Consider the following 16160-nt stretch of genomic DNA (forward strand, 5'->3'; position numbering starts at 1 on the left):
TTTTTACACAATTTCTTCCCCAGATTGTCTGTGTAAAGAAGGAGGGGGAGCTGGCAGCTCTAACTCTCTCCTCTGATGTCCTTCCCACCAGCCCTGTCACCAGCAGAGCCTTCCCACRGGATTTAGGGCCATCAGCCCTGCCCTTCCATGGGACAGGAAATGGGCACTGCAACCCACTCATGACATTGCTGGGGACTTGTGGAAAGGCAATTTTGTTGACCTCAGGACTTTTTATTAYGGGAAAGGGAGACCTGCTGCTAGGGGAAAGCAGAGCGTATGGGGATATTTTTTCCATGTTTGACAGCAGGTTTTGTYCCACTCTGGAGCAGATAGAATGCATTCCTAGGTGACAAGTTGTCCCGTCAGATTGGGAAAAGCCATTGATCCGTGCTCAGGCCGAACTTGAGATTTCCCATGAGCTTYAAGGAAGCTGCTTTCACCCCTTTTCCCAACAAAACACGAGTCTTAGTCACCTCTCTTCCAGCAAATTTCCCGGTTTTATGAGGGCACCACCTTCGCTCATGCTGGAAGGCGACATCCTTCTTGGAAGTGGGCTCAGGGCTATTCCCAGAACTGCCTCTGGCCTCTCTCAGTAAATTCTGCTATCAGCTCCCTGCCTGGCTCCAGCTGGCCAGGACCCAGCCGGGGACGTGGCCACGAGATTCCTGCTGTGTTTTCCAGCGGATCCGGCCGCCCGTGGGCTCCCTGGGCTGGCAGGTGCCAGGGTGGGGCTGGTGGCACCTCGTGAGCACTCTGTGCATTTTGGARGAACCCCCTGGGCTGTGCCAAGGGTCCCGTGACGCTCGTGGTGCCACGGCAGGCTCTGCAGGAGGTCGGCCTTATCTTGCCTTGTGCCAAGTTGGGCTCATTGTTGATTGTTCTGTTCCCAATCAGAGAGAAAGGTAAAAACAAACCCTACTTTTTCTGCAGAACTGCTCTCTGAGTCTCCACTCCTGATGTGTCACTGCCCCGGTGTCACACTCCTGGGTCAGCAAGGACCCTCTGGAGGTGTGTGACCATCCAATGGACCAGCAGAGCCCTTGCAGGATGAAGTGATGGCTTTAGGGCTGAGCTCTTGCTCATTTTGCATTGAGCTTCATCCCTCTCGTCCCTTTCTCCTTGTGCCCTCCAGCCCAGCAATTCCCACAACCAGAGGATGGAAAACCCTGGAAATCTGGTGAGGATGCTGAGGAAGGCTTGGAGGCCCTCAGGTCCCCTGGGCTGGCAGAGCAGCCAGCTCTACCTGCCACGACAGCTTCTACACCCACAGTTTAGCCCTAACCTGGTTTCTTTTCTAAGCCCTATTTTTTTTTCATGGGCCTCCTCCCTCTTTTGCTGTGCCCCACTTTGCCCTCCCGCWGGTGAGCTGACCCCGATCCCAGCAGGACCTGGCTGAAGTTGGTAATAAAATGGACCAGGGAGGTGAGGTTGCTTGGGTCAGGGTGGCTCCTGATTGCCCAGGCTGGGATTAAGGAGCAGCATGTTGGATTTACCTGCAATGGCTTATGGTGGGAGGGGAAAAGCRAGAGGAATGGGGCCAGGGAGTCTCTCCTTTCATGGGAAAACCAGTTGGAGGATGAACAGCTTTCCTGGTTGTGTTTTTTTTAGGGGGCTGCAAAAATTTTTTTTTTTTTTTTAGGGGTTTTTAGGGGTTTTTAATGCACTGGGGAAGGAACGGAGCTTCTTCACCCAGTGCTGCTGGCAGGGCTGGGTCTGGAGCTGTGTGCCAGCCAGAAGCTGACCCACAACCTCCTCGGGGCTCCTCCAGATATTCCCTTGGCCGACTGGGATCCAGAGMACCAGTGCTCCAAAGGTATCATTAGAAGAGTCGTGTTTTTCCAAGCYGACTGGTTGTATGGGTCTGGCTGTGCTGATGAAATAGCTGCCAGGCAGCRTGTGAGTTATCCCTCTGGATGGCAGGGAGCATCGGGCACCTGCCTGGAAGAAGAAACAAAAACTGCCCTCAGCGAGTGCCCAGTCTGGCAGGGCTTTGGTGGCTGCCCTTGGCCACTGGGAAGGGTGTAGTGGACAAAGTGGACACACTGGGTCCTGGGTGGATGTGTCCCCAAGCCTGGCAGGAAGATGGAGCTGGGACAGATCCTCTCCCCATCTCCTCAGCTCAACCATCACCTCCCAGCAGCAGCCGAAAGTGGGAAAATAGGTTACAGCCCCGTGAGGCCGGCGAGGTGGGGATGCATTCTTGGAGTCCGGCTGGCTTTGGGCAGCCCTTTGGCTCCCAACCAACTTTCCAGCCCGAATGAGTGACACAGCAGGTTGGATTCCCAGCCCGGCCGGGCGGCTCGCTCCCATCCAGCTCTGCCTCCCGGGCACGGCCGGTTACATCATGGCCCTGGCTGCCCTCACCTACCCTGCGGCCGGGGCAGCGTGGGATCGGGCACCTGCCCGGGCACCGTGGCACCTAATTGCTGTTTGCACCCAGGGTGGCACCTGCCATGCAGGGAAGAGCATGGACACATGCCCAGAGGAAGGCAGTGCCCATCTCAGGTGCAGGGGTTGTGTCGTGCAATCTCCTCTCTCATTAATTAAAGCTGTRCTTGGGCTTCTTAATGAGCAGGGAKCTTTCTGTCTTGCAGGAATTCCTGGTTTCCATGAATTCAAGGTATCCTGATAACACAAAGAACAGGAACAGAGTAAGACACAGGCACAGTGCTCACCTTAGCTCTGGTTTCTTAGACCAGGAAAATGCAACAGYGCTGGCAGAGCCTGTTCAAAAACTCTTGGGGGAGAAAGGAGCAGGCACACAGCCTTGAGCCCTGCACTCCCAGCCCCTTACCCTTCCGGCAGGGGAAGGCAGCAGTGGAAGCTGACAGGGAGATCTGTCCCCAAAAAGCAGCACTGAACCACTGGCAAAATGTCCTTGCTCARCCACAAATCGCCCCAAGGTGGCATGTGCCAGCTAACGCCATCCTGGGGGCCACATCATCCCCCTGCACGSTGAGGAGGTTGGAAATGTCCCTCTTTCCTCGAGAGGGCAGAGGATGGAGCCTGGAGTTACGCTGCTTGCRCTGAATGCTAAAAATTTTGTGTGGGTGTCTGCTGGGCAGCTGCCGGGCCAGGTGCCTGCCTGCGGGGACATGTGTGTGGCCAGCCCTGGTGGCTCTGGCTGGGGACCAGGAGGGCACCTGGGAGCTGGGAGGGCTGGGATTGGGCACTTCCATGTTTATGAGGAAAAACTTATTTAATTTTTGAGGACTTTAAGTGTAGAGCTGTGTCCAATCTTTCCAATCACTGGCTGTTAACCAGGAGTGAAACCACAGCCGGTTCCCTCCTCGGGGCTGATCCTTGCCGGGACAAGACCCCCCCAGTATTTCAGGGTTACAAAAGAGCTGCCAGGCTGGCAGGAGAGAAAACTTGGTGGCACTGCTGGTGGCAGGCTCAGCATTTTGGCAGCAGAGAGGGACGGAGYCCATGGCACCTCCACCTGCGTTGGGTAACACCAGGCCAGGCGGTGACGCCAGGGACACAGGGGTGGGGGCAAGCAGTTTCGGTCGGGGCAAGAGCACAGGCACCCAAACCAGTGATTACCTGGGCCCTGAGCTGCTAAGTGGAGGAAGTCTGTGATTAGTTGACACTTCCAGMCAGGCTTTGGAAATTAAGCTGGGCTGGAGCAGGGGTGGATGACAACTGCTTTATTCATTCATTGGTGATATATAAAACTGAAAACACAGTCTGGGTATGGTATCAGGATATGCAGCGAGTCCCCAGGGGCTTTTGAGGTGCTCATGGGGAAAGGTGGGTTTTGGTGCTGGGATATCCAAAGACTCAGGGCAGGACTTTGTGTTGGGTTTGGTTTTCAAGTGCTTTGAATAAACCTCCCTCCACAAGCCTCTGCTACGAGTCTCACACAGCCTTGGGAAGTAAAAATKTATGCCTGGTGCTTGTCCCTGAGCTTTGGGGTTCTTGTGTTTGCACATGGCCGCTGGAAAGGGAAGAAGAGAGGTGGCTGTGTTTGTCCCCATGGTGTGGCTGACACCAGACATGTTTGACTCCCTGCAAGGACGATTCTCCCTCTCTGCCAGGCAGTCCTGTGGGTCTGTCCCCAATCTTCCAGGGGGATGATGCTTGTGGCCAGCACWGCAGCACACTGGCCTAGCCAGAACCATAGTCCCAAGCCTGGAGCCAGGAGGGTTCAGGCTCTGCAATGCCATGTAGCCCCTAAAGCTTGCAGGATTTAGTTTGATGTCTCCCTGGCTGCTGCTTACAGGCAAATCCCAGCTCTTCTCACCCTGGGGTGAACATCACTGAGGTTAAGCAGAGCAATTCCCCACCTACAACTCCTCCAGCACCCATCTTGGGGTTAAATGGTTGAGAAAAACATGACAGCAACGAAAAGGATGGTGTGAATGGGCTGATGTGGGACCTGCAACCCCTTTCTGGCTGGACAATGTCCTTTGGGGTTCAAATGGTTGAGAAAAACATGGCAGCAACGAAAAGAATGGTGTGAATGGGCTGGTGTGGGACCTGCAACCCCTTTGTGGCCGGACAATGTCCTTTGTGGGGCTTTGGCCTTCAGCCGCCTCCATGCAGAGGTGCTGGGGCAGCGCAGACCAACCCAGAGCCTGGATAAAACCAACACAGAGCCTGGATAAGCCCAGACTCCTGTCCACACAGCCTCCCCCGCAGCCAGTGCACGACCCAGGGCTCTGCCCGCCCCGTCTCGCCGCTCTGTGCTGCACAAACAGATCGGCCGGATTAGCCAGCGCCACCATCCCGCTCCTTCCCGGAGCTGCCCAGCACCAGCGGGAAGTTTGCTGTGGCCCGAAGTGGCCATTTGTGCCCTGCAAACAGTGAGACACCCCTCAGTGTGGGAAGKGTGTTTATTTAAGGTTAAAAGCATGACTTTGCCCAGTCCYGGCAGGGCTGGGAGGATGTGGGCTRAAAACCAGCCCAGGGTAGGTCTGGCATGTCACCCCTCTGCCAATCCCATCCCAGCCTGGCACCAGCAGAGCTCTCAGAGAGGCTGTGGCTGCACTCTTGATCCCCAAGAGAGGACTTTGCAACACATGGGATGGGGTTCAGTGGTTGTGTCCCCCCAGCATTTAAAGTTTTGGTCTCTGGAAAGGGACTTTGCATCCCACGGGTGGGGGCTGTGCCAACCCTGGCATCCACCGAGAGCTTGTTTCCCTGGCACACAGATCAGGCTGGGACTCACGTTTTGGGGTGAAATTCCCGCACCTTTGGCTAAGCGACAGCCCGAGCAGCCGCTGCACGGAGCTGTGACTCCCTCTGGTGCCTGCCCCGTGCGAGCTCGCCCTTCGCTCTTTCCTCATTCCACAGCCCCAGGGATGGAGGGTTTGGGGTGCCCCAGTCAGCCTTGGGGCAGCCCCGGGGTGGGGACCGGAGCTAATCTCTCGCYCTGGCAGCCGCTCGGCAGCGGAATTCGGGATATGCCAAACACCCGTGTGCCAGGGCCCGATTTTGGGGGGCAGGGAGCAGCTTTCGGGGTGATGGAGGCAGAGCTYTGCCTGCAGATGGAGCTCCTCGCTCGGGGCTCGGGGCTCAGTGAGGTGATAAATCCGGAGAATTTGTCCTTCTCGGGGGCCCCGCGGCTCTGCCAGACCCCAAAAGACAAAGAGAGGCGGTGCTTAAGCTGTCCCTGCTGGGCGGGGGATGGTGGCAATTAATCCCTCATTATGTTAATAATGTTAATAAAACGCGCTTGGTTTGAAGAAGGTGGGGTGAAGTGCCACTCAAACGCAGGTTATTACCAAAGTGAATCTCTGCAGAACCAGCGATGTCAGGGAAAGGGGAGATGGTGGTTTTGGGGTGTCCGGCTGAGGCAGCCAGGGGATCTGCTGGTGTCCCATTACCAGCTCCTCTGAGCCTTCCTCCCCCGAGGAGGAGGAGGGTGTGCAAGGTGGGCAGTTCTAGGGAGGGTGGGAGCTCTGCCTCCTCACCACAACCCTGGGGTGCAAATACTGCAGCTCTTCCAAACTGCTGGATTTGGGCTGCAAACAGCACTTTTGGGGCTGCAGCAGGCACTGTCCCACAGGCTGAGGGGACCTTGGGAGGGCTCAGCAAGGAAACAGCTGCTGTGTCCTGATGGTCTGACCTGTGTGTCCCTGTGCCAGGCTACAATGGTCCATTTCCCCCTCTTTTGGGAGCAGGGACACGGGAGCAGATTGCTGGGGAGCAAATTTGGCCTTTCCAGGGGCTGGGCTCAGTTCTAGGGACAGAGGGGGTCAGATGAGGACATTGGKGGGGTTTGATTCCCCTGGACTGGCRGATACCTGGGGAGGCAGTGGGGGCTGTGAGACCCCTGCACTGCCCAGGGCAAGGGACAGCCACAGGATCAGCAGCTGCTGGCCAGAGCTCGCTGCTGCAGGGATTACACTGATCCCTCCGGTGATCCCCTGCTGTGTGCAGAAGGATTTCTGAGTCTTACACATTTTCCCTGCTAAATTGGAGGTGTTTGTGTCCACAGTGCAAGGGCCAAGTCAGCCTTTGCTTTGATCCCTAAAATCTCAGCTGGGTCAGGGGAATTGTGTGACTTGGCCTGTGCATGGTGAGAAATTGGATACAGCTTGGGGTTTAAAAGTTTCTTTTGAAAATGGAGCTCTGTAAGGCAGCATATACAGGGCTACAATCCTGAACCTGCTGACTGTCCTCACAGCTCTCCTTGCGCTTTCTGGTCTGTTGTCAGCATTGTGACTCTGACCTTGGCTGTGCACTGAAGGAAGGAGCCCTTTTTGTGTTCAGCACTTTTCCTCAGAAGCCAAAACTCAGCCTGTCCTGTGAGGTTTTCAGCCCACTGTTTGTTCTCCTCTCCAGGTGTCTCTGGTGACGGTGGCAGCACAGAACYGAGCGATGCCACGTGCCTGCTCTCCCTGTCCAGCTGCGGAGGGATCCTGATAGATCATGTTGGTCTTGGATGTGTGGCTGATCCCCACCCTCCTCCTCCTCCTCRGCTGCCACCCCATAACCAGTTCAGCCCCGTTGTGCAATGGCAGCTCCAGCACTGCTCACCCTGCCGAATGGCACYGTCCAAGCAGGGCTGTCACCCTCCTGCCACTGTCCGTTGCGGTGACATCGAGGTGTGACAATGAAGGTGTCTGAGGAGCAGCCTCGGCAGCCCCACCCGATGAGTTTTTAGGTCTGACACCCACCTCTCCTGCCCTGGCAGCACCCAGGGGTGCTCTCCTGCCTGTGGGCAGGTGACAAAAGCCACACTGCACACCAGAATGAATCACTGGCTGGGCTTCAGATGCTGCTGTGATTCCTCAGTACCACTGGTCTTTCCTAATCCCAGCTCTTACAGTGGAAATGAAACCTCAGCAGGTCTCTGATGCACTCTCAGCTCTGCCCTTTTTGCAACACCTGGGATTTTTTTTTTWAATTGTTATTATTTTTTTTTCCCAGAGGATGATGACAATTCCSTGGGGCTTGGTGTAACTTGGGTGTGAGGTTTGCTGCCCTACAAACTGCTGCAGTGATGTGACTTTATTGGACGGGCTGAGCCCATCCCAGTTTGAGGTCAGGATACCCCAGTGATGGGTGTAGCAAACCAGCTCTGTTTATTGCAAACCCACARGGGTTTGATGGATGTCAGTGTCCATTAAGGTTTTGGTGGATTGGTTGAGCTGATTTGGGATTTGGCAAGGAGAAATAACAAAGCAAGAAGAAATCCAGCGCCACGGTGAGGAACAATGGGGTGTTAGCGCTCCTCCATAAAGAAATAGGACTCGGGAGGTCCTGGTCTGTGCAGGGGCATTCCCAAAGCTTCAGGTTGTGTCTGGGTGATGAGTCAGGAGGCAGTGATGGAAAATGGAGGAAATTCATACAGAATCAGGTCAGAAGAGCAGAGGGTCCCTGCGGGGGTCAGAGCTGGGTGCCAGAGCTGCTGGGGGCAGATTTGGGGTGGCCTGGCGAGTGGCGGGTGTCCCCCCGGCAGAGCGGAGGGTGCMGGGCGGCTCCGCGGCAGCAGCAGCTTGGACAGGCACGGACAGCCCCTCCTTCCCGCCGCTCCTTGCTGTGGAAAAGGCCGAGTTTCTCCCCAAAACCGTTCGCTAGCGGGACAGGCAACGTTTGCTCCCTCTGCCTGGCAGAAGCGAAACCCTATCCTTGCACTCGGAGCTCCGCTTGGGTTTCTCTGGGCTATTCCTGGCGCTTGGATCCTTCGCCTCCAGCCTTTCCACTGTCTCTCTCCATCTTTTTTTCCGCTCCTTCCCTCCTCCGCTGCCGTGGCTTCCCCGTGCCCTCGCCGAGCGTCCTCCCCACCGCCCCACTGCCACGGCTGCTCCCTGAAATGGGCCACCAAGGCGGATTATTGCCATCGCTAATCTGCATTCGCCCTCCTCCCGGTCCTCCCCTGCTCCTCCCTTCTCCAAATCGCGGCTGCCCCGGTGCGCGGAGCCGGCCAGCCTGGAACGGCAGCGCCGGGAGAGCCACCGAGCCGGGGCTGCCGTGAGTAGGGGGCTGTGGTGGCCGGGGTGTCCCCCTGGTGGGGGGCTGGGTGGCTCTCCGGCCGCCTCCGGCCGCGTCCTCCTTGGATTGTTTATTTTTTTTCCATCCCTGCCCTTCCCGTGTCCTTCGGCGGCGGCAGGAGCCGGGCAGCCCGTCCGCGGCGGGTCGGGGGTYGATCCTCGGGGGGTGACCCTCCCTGGGTGACACCTTCCGTGGCCATCTCAGCAGGGAGATGTCGCTGGAAGATGGGGACCCGGCGAGGCCGAGGGGACAGCAGGTCAACGGGGAGGTCAGCGGTGTCCCCCGGCTCAGGGGGATGGGCACGGCAGCACCCGGTGGCAGCAGGACAGAGGCGATGGCAGAGAGCTGGGAACCGGGGACAGCACCGGGTGACGGGGACGTGACCCCCGCGGGAGCCTCGCAGCGGGCAGGGCAGCCCGAGGAAGCGCTGATGAGAGAGCTGTCGGAGCTGGTGCAGAAGGTGGTGAAGAGCAGCAGCTGGTGGGAGCGGCACGGCGTGGACATCAGCATCCTTGCCTGCAGCTTCCTTCTGCTCCCGGCAGGTAACCCGGCTCAGCCYCCCCAAAACACCGCCGGGGGGGTACCCAGGGGTCCCCCTGCCTCCTCATGACTGCTTCAGTGCTGGGAGCCTGGTGGTATTTACTGAGGTTGTAACAAAAGCGTAATAACTCCATCACCCCGTGACTTGGGGCATTCTGACCCCACAGTGGTGACAGTGACACCCGGGGCACAGCCTGGGGGGATGGTGGCACCTGGGTACAGCCTGGGCAGATGCACCCAGGGCAGAACAGGGGTGATGTGCCCCACCACAGGACAGGGAAACCCTGGTGGTTTTGGTGGCAATGGCTCTGGCCGTGGTGGGTGTGGGAGGGGACACGTCCAAGCATGGGTCTCTGGTGGCAGGGCTGAAAAACTGGCACCTTTCCCTTGGTTCTCCTGGGGATGCTGAAATCCTGGCAGAGTTGTGTCACCAGTGGGATCCCACATCCCAGAGCTGTGGGGTGGGATCAGGCACTGGCAGCACCCGTTTGCCATCCTGGCTGGAAGTGGCCGAACCTTCAGCACAATGGTGAGCATGGCTGGTCAGTCATGAGGGCGCTGAGGAGGCAGACTCTGGCTTGGGTGGTTTAAACACCTGTAACTAYGGCTGAAGAACAGGTTTAGGGCAGTGGCTGGCGTGTTTGGGTGTAGCAACGCCTCCAGTCTGGCTCAGAGGGCTGCAGGACGTGTGGTGGCCGAGCTCCTGCCCGGCTGGTTTCTCCACAGGGTTCCTGTGCCTGCGGTCAGCCCAGGCCATCCCTTTCCTGGCCGGTGTCCTCACCCTCGGCGTGGTSCATCACACCCTGACTGTCAAGGGCAGCCACCTGGCCAGCCACAATGCCTTGACCGAGTCTAAATCCTGGAGCAAAGTGTGGGCCATCTTCTTCATCGAGGTGAGCGGGGCAGCCCCCAAAACACCCCATCAGCACCTTGCTGTAGTGTGGGATGGTGGGAATGATTTCCAGTGTTTGGTTCTTAAAAAGTCCATTTCCAGACTGGTTTGGGGTCTGTGGGGTGCAGRGCATCTCCCCAGGGTGCCCCATTATGGTTCCAGAGCATCTCCCTGGGTTCCTCCCCCATAAGCCCAATCCAGGCAGTGCCCAACCCCGACACCACAACTTCTCCTGTCTCTCCCCTCCCAGCTCTGCTCAGCTTTCACAGTGGAGCAGGCCACCTACAACCACGTGAAGATCCACCAYGGCTACACCAACGTCATCGGCCTGGGGGACTCCAGCACCTGGAAATTGCCTTTCCTGAACCGCTACGTCTACATGTTCATCGCCCCACTCGCAGTGCCCATCCTGACCCCTCTGGTGGCACTTGGTACGTGTGCCAGGAGCWTTGGGACAGAGTGCTGGGTGCAGGGAGCCTGTGGCTGCTCAGCTCTCACCCCACCCAAGGGTTCTGCTTTGTTTGGAGGTGTCACATTAACTACAACAGCCACTGGGCTGCAGGAAAAGCAGGAGATGCTGCACTTCCCCKGGGGATGGCATCTAATTTCTGCTGGTGCTGAGAAAACACCTCACCTTTTCCTGTGCTGGATGCTGAAAGCTCTGGCAAAAGCCATCATGGATGGGCCTGAAGCACCCCAAATTTGATCTCCTTTAATTCAGACCTGTGGCCATAATGGGATTCAGTGTCACACGTGGGTCTCAGGCTGGGGTGTTTGATGGCTCTGGATGAGCTGGAGGTGTGGGGGGCTGCAGGGGCAGGAAAAGTGGTGGCTCCAGGGAAATCGTGGTGCCAGGAAAGAATCAGGGAGAAGAGCCCAGAAAGCAGTGAGAGGCTGGGCAAGCAAAGCCCTCTGGGCTGCATGACCCAGCTCTGGGCAGTGCCAAATGCTCTGACAATGACTTGGCAAATTGTAAGAGATGAAGATGCATCTGAATCCCCTGAGTGATGATGCTCAGCTGGTTCTGCAGCTCTGGGGAGGCTCTCAGACCCAAAATCCAGCAACTTAATAGAGTTTGGGCCAACGTGGAGGATGGGGAAAGTGAGTTCATGGGCTGGGCTGGGCTGTGGGGTTATTGGCACATTGGGCAGCCTGGCTGCTGGAGCAGCAGGGAAGCATCAACACCTCTCCTCTTCCTTGTGCAGATTTACTGAGGAATGTGGAGTGGAAAGCAGCTCTCCGGACCCTGTGCTGCATGTTCCTGGGGTTTTACTGCCATTACTGGCTCCTGCTCCACGTCTCGGGGTTCCAGTCACCATGGTCTGCTCTGCTCTGCATGCTGCTCACCCGCTCGCTCCTGGCCCACCCCTACATCCACGTCAACATATTCCAGGTAGAGACATGAGGCTCTGAGCATCCCAACAGTGCTGGAGACAGGCCAGCCACCACCCAGTGCTGGTGACAAAGCCCTGATGCTGCTGGCTGGAACTYGTGTCACCKTAAAGTGAGCGRGCTCTGTTGTCACCTCCCTCGTGCYGATGTTGTCACCAGCAGGATCAGGCTGGTGGTGCTGGGTGGAAAGTGGTGGCCCTTGGACAATGTCAGGGCACATGAGTGCAGGGGGTGAGGGGGATGTCCTGGCAGGGCTGGTGTGTGTTTGGGGTGGTGTTACAGGCCCTGGCATGGGCAGAGGCTCTGAGTGTGGATGTGCTGGGGGAACAGAGCCTGGGAGCTCCTTGGTGGCTCCAAGGACAGTCAGACACAAGCTGGGGTGACTTTAGGGACAAACCCAGCTCTGGGGCTGGCAGAGAGACCCCCAAATGTGTCTCTTCATGCCCACACAYGGGCAGAGCTGGGGAGAGAKCRGGGAGGCAGTGGGTGCCATGGTGSCCACCCTGCCTCTCCCGCAGCACATCGGGCTCCCCATGTTCGCCGCCGACCGCAAACCCAAGCGGATCCACCTCATGAGCATGGGCGTGCTGAACCTGCCCCGCAACGCCCTCCTCGACTGGTCCTTCGGCCACTCGCTCATCAGCTGCCACGTGGAGCATCACCTCTTCCCCAGCCTCTCTGACAACATGTGCCTGAAGGTGAGACAAGCCCAGAGGGTGGCTGAGAGTGCTGGGAGGTGACACGGGGACAACACATCCATGTCCCCCACCCTTCTCTTGAAGCCCAACAGGACAGGCTATAAATAAAATCCCAAACACTGATGTCTGTAGAGCAGGGATTTATCACAGCGCTGGAGGTGAGGGGGATCTCTCCAYCCAACTCACCCACCTTKGTCAAGTRYCATGCCTTATTTATWAAATAAGTRTTGTTTAATGTTGYTATGTCAGCRTAACATCATCATGTACGTGCCTGAAGCTAATTTATATAAGATTACCTCGTGATTATAAATAATTTTTCTGTACTGGGCTTGCACTTCTCCAATTTAGGTGGTCCTGGGGGTCTTCTTTGATGAGGGCTCAAGGTCTTCCTCACATCTGAACTTTTCAACTTTTCCTTCGGAGCATGCATTGTTATGGTGTTTCTTGGGCTTTCTAGCCAGTCTAAATTCTTAATCTTGTGGCTAATTTGCTTTATATTTGCCAGTTTCTCATTAGCACATCTTGCTGTCTCCCAATTTGCAATATCTATTTTTTTGAAGTTATCTACCTGTCAAGTTTTTGCTTACTTAAACATTAAGCAACTAGTTAACTACATTTGGCTATCACGTAGTATAAAAAGTTATAATTCAAGTTATGTAAATATCAAAAGCTATAATTCATCTTATATAAGTATTAAAATGTTATAATTCAGGTTACATAGGTATTTTATAAATCAAGCTATATAAGCATCTTATAACTTTGACCCAAGTTATAGCAGCATCACTCTCTGAGACCTCCCTGCACTCCTCCCTGCTGTGTTGGAAGCATCTTGCTGCTTTCCAACAGCCCCTAACCCACCTCCTGCCATCCCATCCCTATTTTTCTTGGGTTTCTGCTCCCTGCTCCTTCTCCTGGTCCCAGTTCCASCCTGCAGCAGCTTTCCAGCTGTCCAGGATCCTCCCAGTTACTCCACAAAGCCCCCCCAGTGTTGAGCAGTTCAGTTTTTGGTTCAGACAGCATCSAGGCAAACCTCCTATCATTTTGATCATGCCCTTGCTTGCTGCTCTGAGGTGTGGGGTGACCTCAAAATGTGGGCTCTGAGCACTGCCCTGGCTGGAGGGACCCCAAGGCAGGTCCACACACTGCCCTTCAGCACAGGGTGGGCACTCAGTGCTGTTCCCTTRTTTTCAGTGCCCTTTGCTCGAGCCCACGGAGCTGGCAGGACTTGTCTCCCCCAAAAGGGTGTTGCAGGGAAGGGGTTAATTAAATCTGTGGCAACCTCCCAGTCCTGTCACCGAGCTGGCTGTGTGGGCACGTGGTGACAAGGATGGGTGTGACCCATGAGCATTCYTGGCTGGCTCTCATTAGAAGCCTCATTAGGGTATCTCTCCCAAATCAGAACCCTACCAAGATGTTTTGCCAGGGTGAACTCCCCGTGCTGCTGCAATTGCAAACCACCTTCCTCTTAAATTTCACACCAAAGATATTTCAGCTGGTGCTGCCTGCCCCAGCYCAGCTTTKCRCGTGTGGGATGGGTTTTTCTGGGCACGTTTTTGGGGTTTTGTACAAACACCAGGGCGCCCTGCACAGGGGTGACGCTGCTTTTGCCCTTGCAGATCAAACCCATCGTCTCCCAGTACCTGAAGCAGAAGAAGCTGCCCTACAACGAGGACACCTACAGCTCCAGGCTGCAGCTCTTCCTGCAGAGATACGAGGAGCTGATGGTGCACGCTCCCCCCATCACGGAGCTGGTGGGMATCCAGTGAGGACAGCGGGGGCTGCAGCACTCGGGGGGTGTTTTGTTTCCTGCAGGGGATGCTTTCAGCAGGACCAACACCTCCGTGGAGCCGTGGAGTAGGAAACATCCCTCCCTGACGTCTTGCTTTTGGCTAGAAAACGGTGCACRGAGCCACTGCAGGGGGAGAGCCAGGTGGTGCAACACTGGGGACAGAAAAACTGGGGTCCCCCCACAGTTATTCCCAGCCAGGGCTTAGTTTAACCACTCTGCTTTCACGCTTGGGGAGAGGAAATCCCACTGTCCGTGGGGGATGTGGCACCACGCTGGGATATCCAGAACTGAGAAGCACCAGGATGTGTGGGATGGAGGTGCAGATGCGTGGTTGGGGTCTCAGGGAAGGGCTGGATGGTGGGGAGGGGGTTGTGTCACTGCTACTTGTGCTTTGCCTGACTTTGGGCTAAATCAGTCCCTCCTAGGAACAAAGATTTGGCAAATTCAGCCTTAACACTTTGGGGTGAATTTTCTTTATTGCTGGAGGAGGATTTGCTGGTRTCCTGTGGTTATCTCAGGGCTGGGGGAAAGGCCCTCACCCCATGGGGGRTGTCTGTGTTGGGGTGACCCCAGACCTGCTCGTTGCTCTGGTAAGAATTTATCAGGGGAATTATCCACCAGGAGCAGGCAGGGGTCCAGGGCTTGGGAGACTTTCCCTGTTTGGGGAGGGTGAACTCTGCCCCCTGTGCTGCTGCCAGGGGCAGGGATGCTCATGTGGACATTCCAGCCCCCTCTGTGATGCTGTGTCTGGCATTACCAGGGTGCTCTGCTGTCCCAGACCTGCAGGACCAGTGACAAAGTCCAGCCCAGTGCCACGGTGGGGAGCAGAAAGGGCCAAAGAGTGACCAGTGTGGCTTTGCTCTGAGCCCGGGGTTTTGCTCCCTGGTTTGGGCTGTGCTCCCATCAGGGCTGGAYCCCCAYAGCCCCACAATGTGGGTTTATAAAKMTCCACAGGTAAATGTGTGCCAAGGCACAGGGATGCTCTGCCCTGGGCAGGGCCTGTGGCGGGGTGATGGGTGCAGCAGGCAGTCTGTGCTGTTTTCCACCCTTCTCCTCCAGGAATACCCTCGGATCCACCAGAGAAGTGTCCCWGTGTGGCTGCTGTGACATGAGGCTGGAGCTGGGCTGGCCAGGGCGTGTCTCTGTGTCAGGACAGGGAATACCAGCCCTGGGTCTGTTCAGTGTGACCCCTTTGGCATCACAAATGTTGAATTACTGATTTATCCAGCCCAGGGARTGCTGATGCACTGATCTGGTGCCATTGCCACCTCTGTCCAGGCCCATGTGGGTCATCGATCCAGGATGTTATGAAACATCTGAAGGGCAAATGCTCGTCCTTTGAGCATGGGTTAGGCTGGGTCTGTAGGTAGGGGAACTCTGGCCTGACCAGATGTCCTGAATGCTCCCCAGAACTGTCCCCCTGATTCATCTCTCAATCGAACATCAGAGCTAAATTAAGCTAAATGTGAAAAATCATCATAATTCCCAGCTCCAACGAGGGGGTGAGAGAGCATTAGTGGTGTGTTTGGTTCAGGCAGGGTAATCTCAGCTTCACGTGCTCACATTTGTGGGGACAAAATGCTCCTTTCCCCTCTCTTGCTGCAAAGAGATCAGCCCCAAATGTTCCCAAGCACTGGTGGGAGTAAAGGCCCTTTTCCCAGCGGGATTTCAGGGATGTTGTTTAAAGCAGTGCCATCTAAAGGCGGGTGCTTGCAGGTCCCTGAGCCAGCGGSAGATGGCCTGTGACTCGGGAAATGGGATTTTCCCCTGGAAATAGGGATAAAATCCACCTGGTGGATACAGAAGTTAATGGGGAAAAGGGAGAACTCTGGGGAAAAGGTGGATTCTGATCCCTGTTCTTGGAACAGCCCAAATTTAACCTGACTCCTTTTAGGGATGACATCTATGGTGACATTTGGAGCCTCCAGCCGTGTCTCTCTGGGCAGGGATCAGTGATTGCTGTGCTGAGGATGAGGGTTTGGAGCTGCTGGAATTCCCGGTCCCTGCCACAACCCCCCAGAAGGAGYGGGTGCAGAGGGAGGCACAGAGCCAGCTGCCATTCTCAGCGTGCCTTTGCTGAAAGCCATCAGCTCATTTCCCAGAGCAGGAGCGAAAGCGTGTGGGTTTTATGACCCGTATTACAACCAGCTCCTGGCTGTAAACTCCTCATGGTYTTAATTGCATTTAAAAAGCCCCGTCAAGGCTCTCCTGCGTGCTCTGGCATCTGGCCAATTCTTAAATGTCTGCTGGGCCCACTGAGATGATTTTTTCTGGCTGGTGTGTTGTGCACGGTCTGATCCAAGWTGGGATGGGGTGCTCCTGCACGGGAGGTGTGAGTAGCAGCCTTTGAAATAAGCTGAATGATGGGGATTAGGGAGGAAATAAAGCAGGAGCCATGGGGATG

At 56.0% G+C, this 16160-nt stretch overlaps 1 protein-coding gene across 4 annotated transcripts; it reads left to right on the forward strand.

Annotated features, from left to right (window-relative positions):
• Window positions 1-7499: 7499 nt before the first annotated feature.
• On the forward strand, window positions 7500-14259 carry FADS6 (fatty acid desaturase 6). 4 transcript variants are annotated; one of them, XM_057384375.1, is made up of 7 exons: window positions 7500-7657; window positions 8650-8987; window positions 9712-9878; window positions 10128-10308; window positions 11083-11270; window positions 11788-11967; window positions 13584-14225. In XM_057384375.1, exons 2-7 carry the CDS (start codon window positions 8657-8659, stop codon window positions 13731-13733), a joined length of 1197 nt encoding a protein of 398 aa, XP_057240358.1. In that variant the 5' UTR covers window positions 7500-7657; window positions 8650-8656; the 3' UTR covers window positions 13734-14225. The 4 variants fall into 4 exon arrangements, with proteins under 4 accessions (XP_057240358.1, XP_057240357.1, XP_057240356.1 ...); XM_057384374.1 differs by lacking the exon at window positions 7500-7657 and adding an exon at window positions 7700-7810 and having other exon boundaries at window positions 13584-14228; XM_057384373.1 differs by lacking the exon at window positions 7500-7657 and adding an exon at window positions 8252-8424 and having other exon boundaries at window positions 8653-8987; window positions 13584-14259.
• Window positions 14260-16160: the final 1901 nt, after the last annotated feature.

Source organism: Malurus melanocephalus, unplaced genomic scaffold (assembly GCF_030028575.1).
Source record: "Malurus melanocephalus ecotype Western Australia unplaced genomic scaffold, MMel_1.1 scaffold_704, whole genome shotgun sequence".
NCBI classification, from domain to species: Eukaryota; Metazoa; Chordata; class Aves; order Passeriformes; family Maluridae; genus Malurus; species Malurus melanocephalus.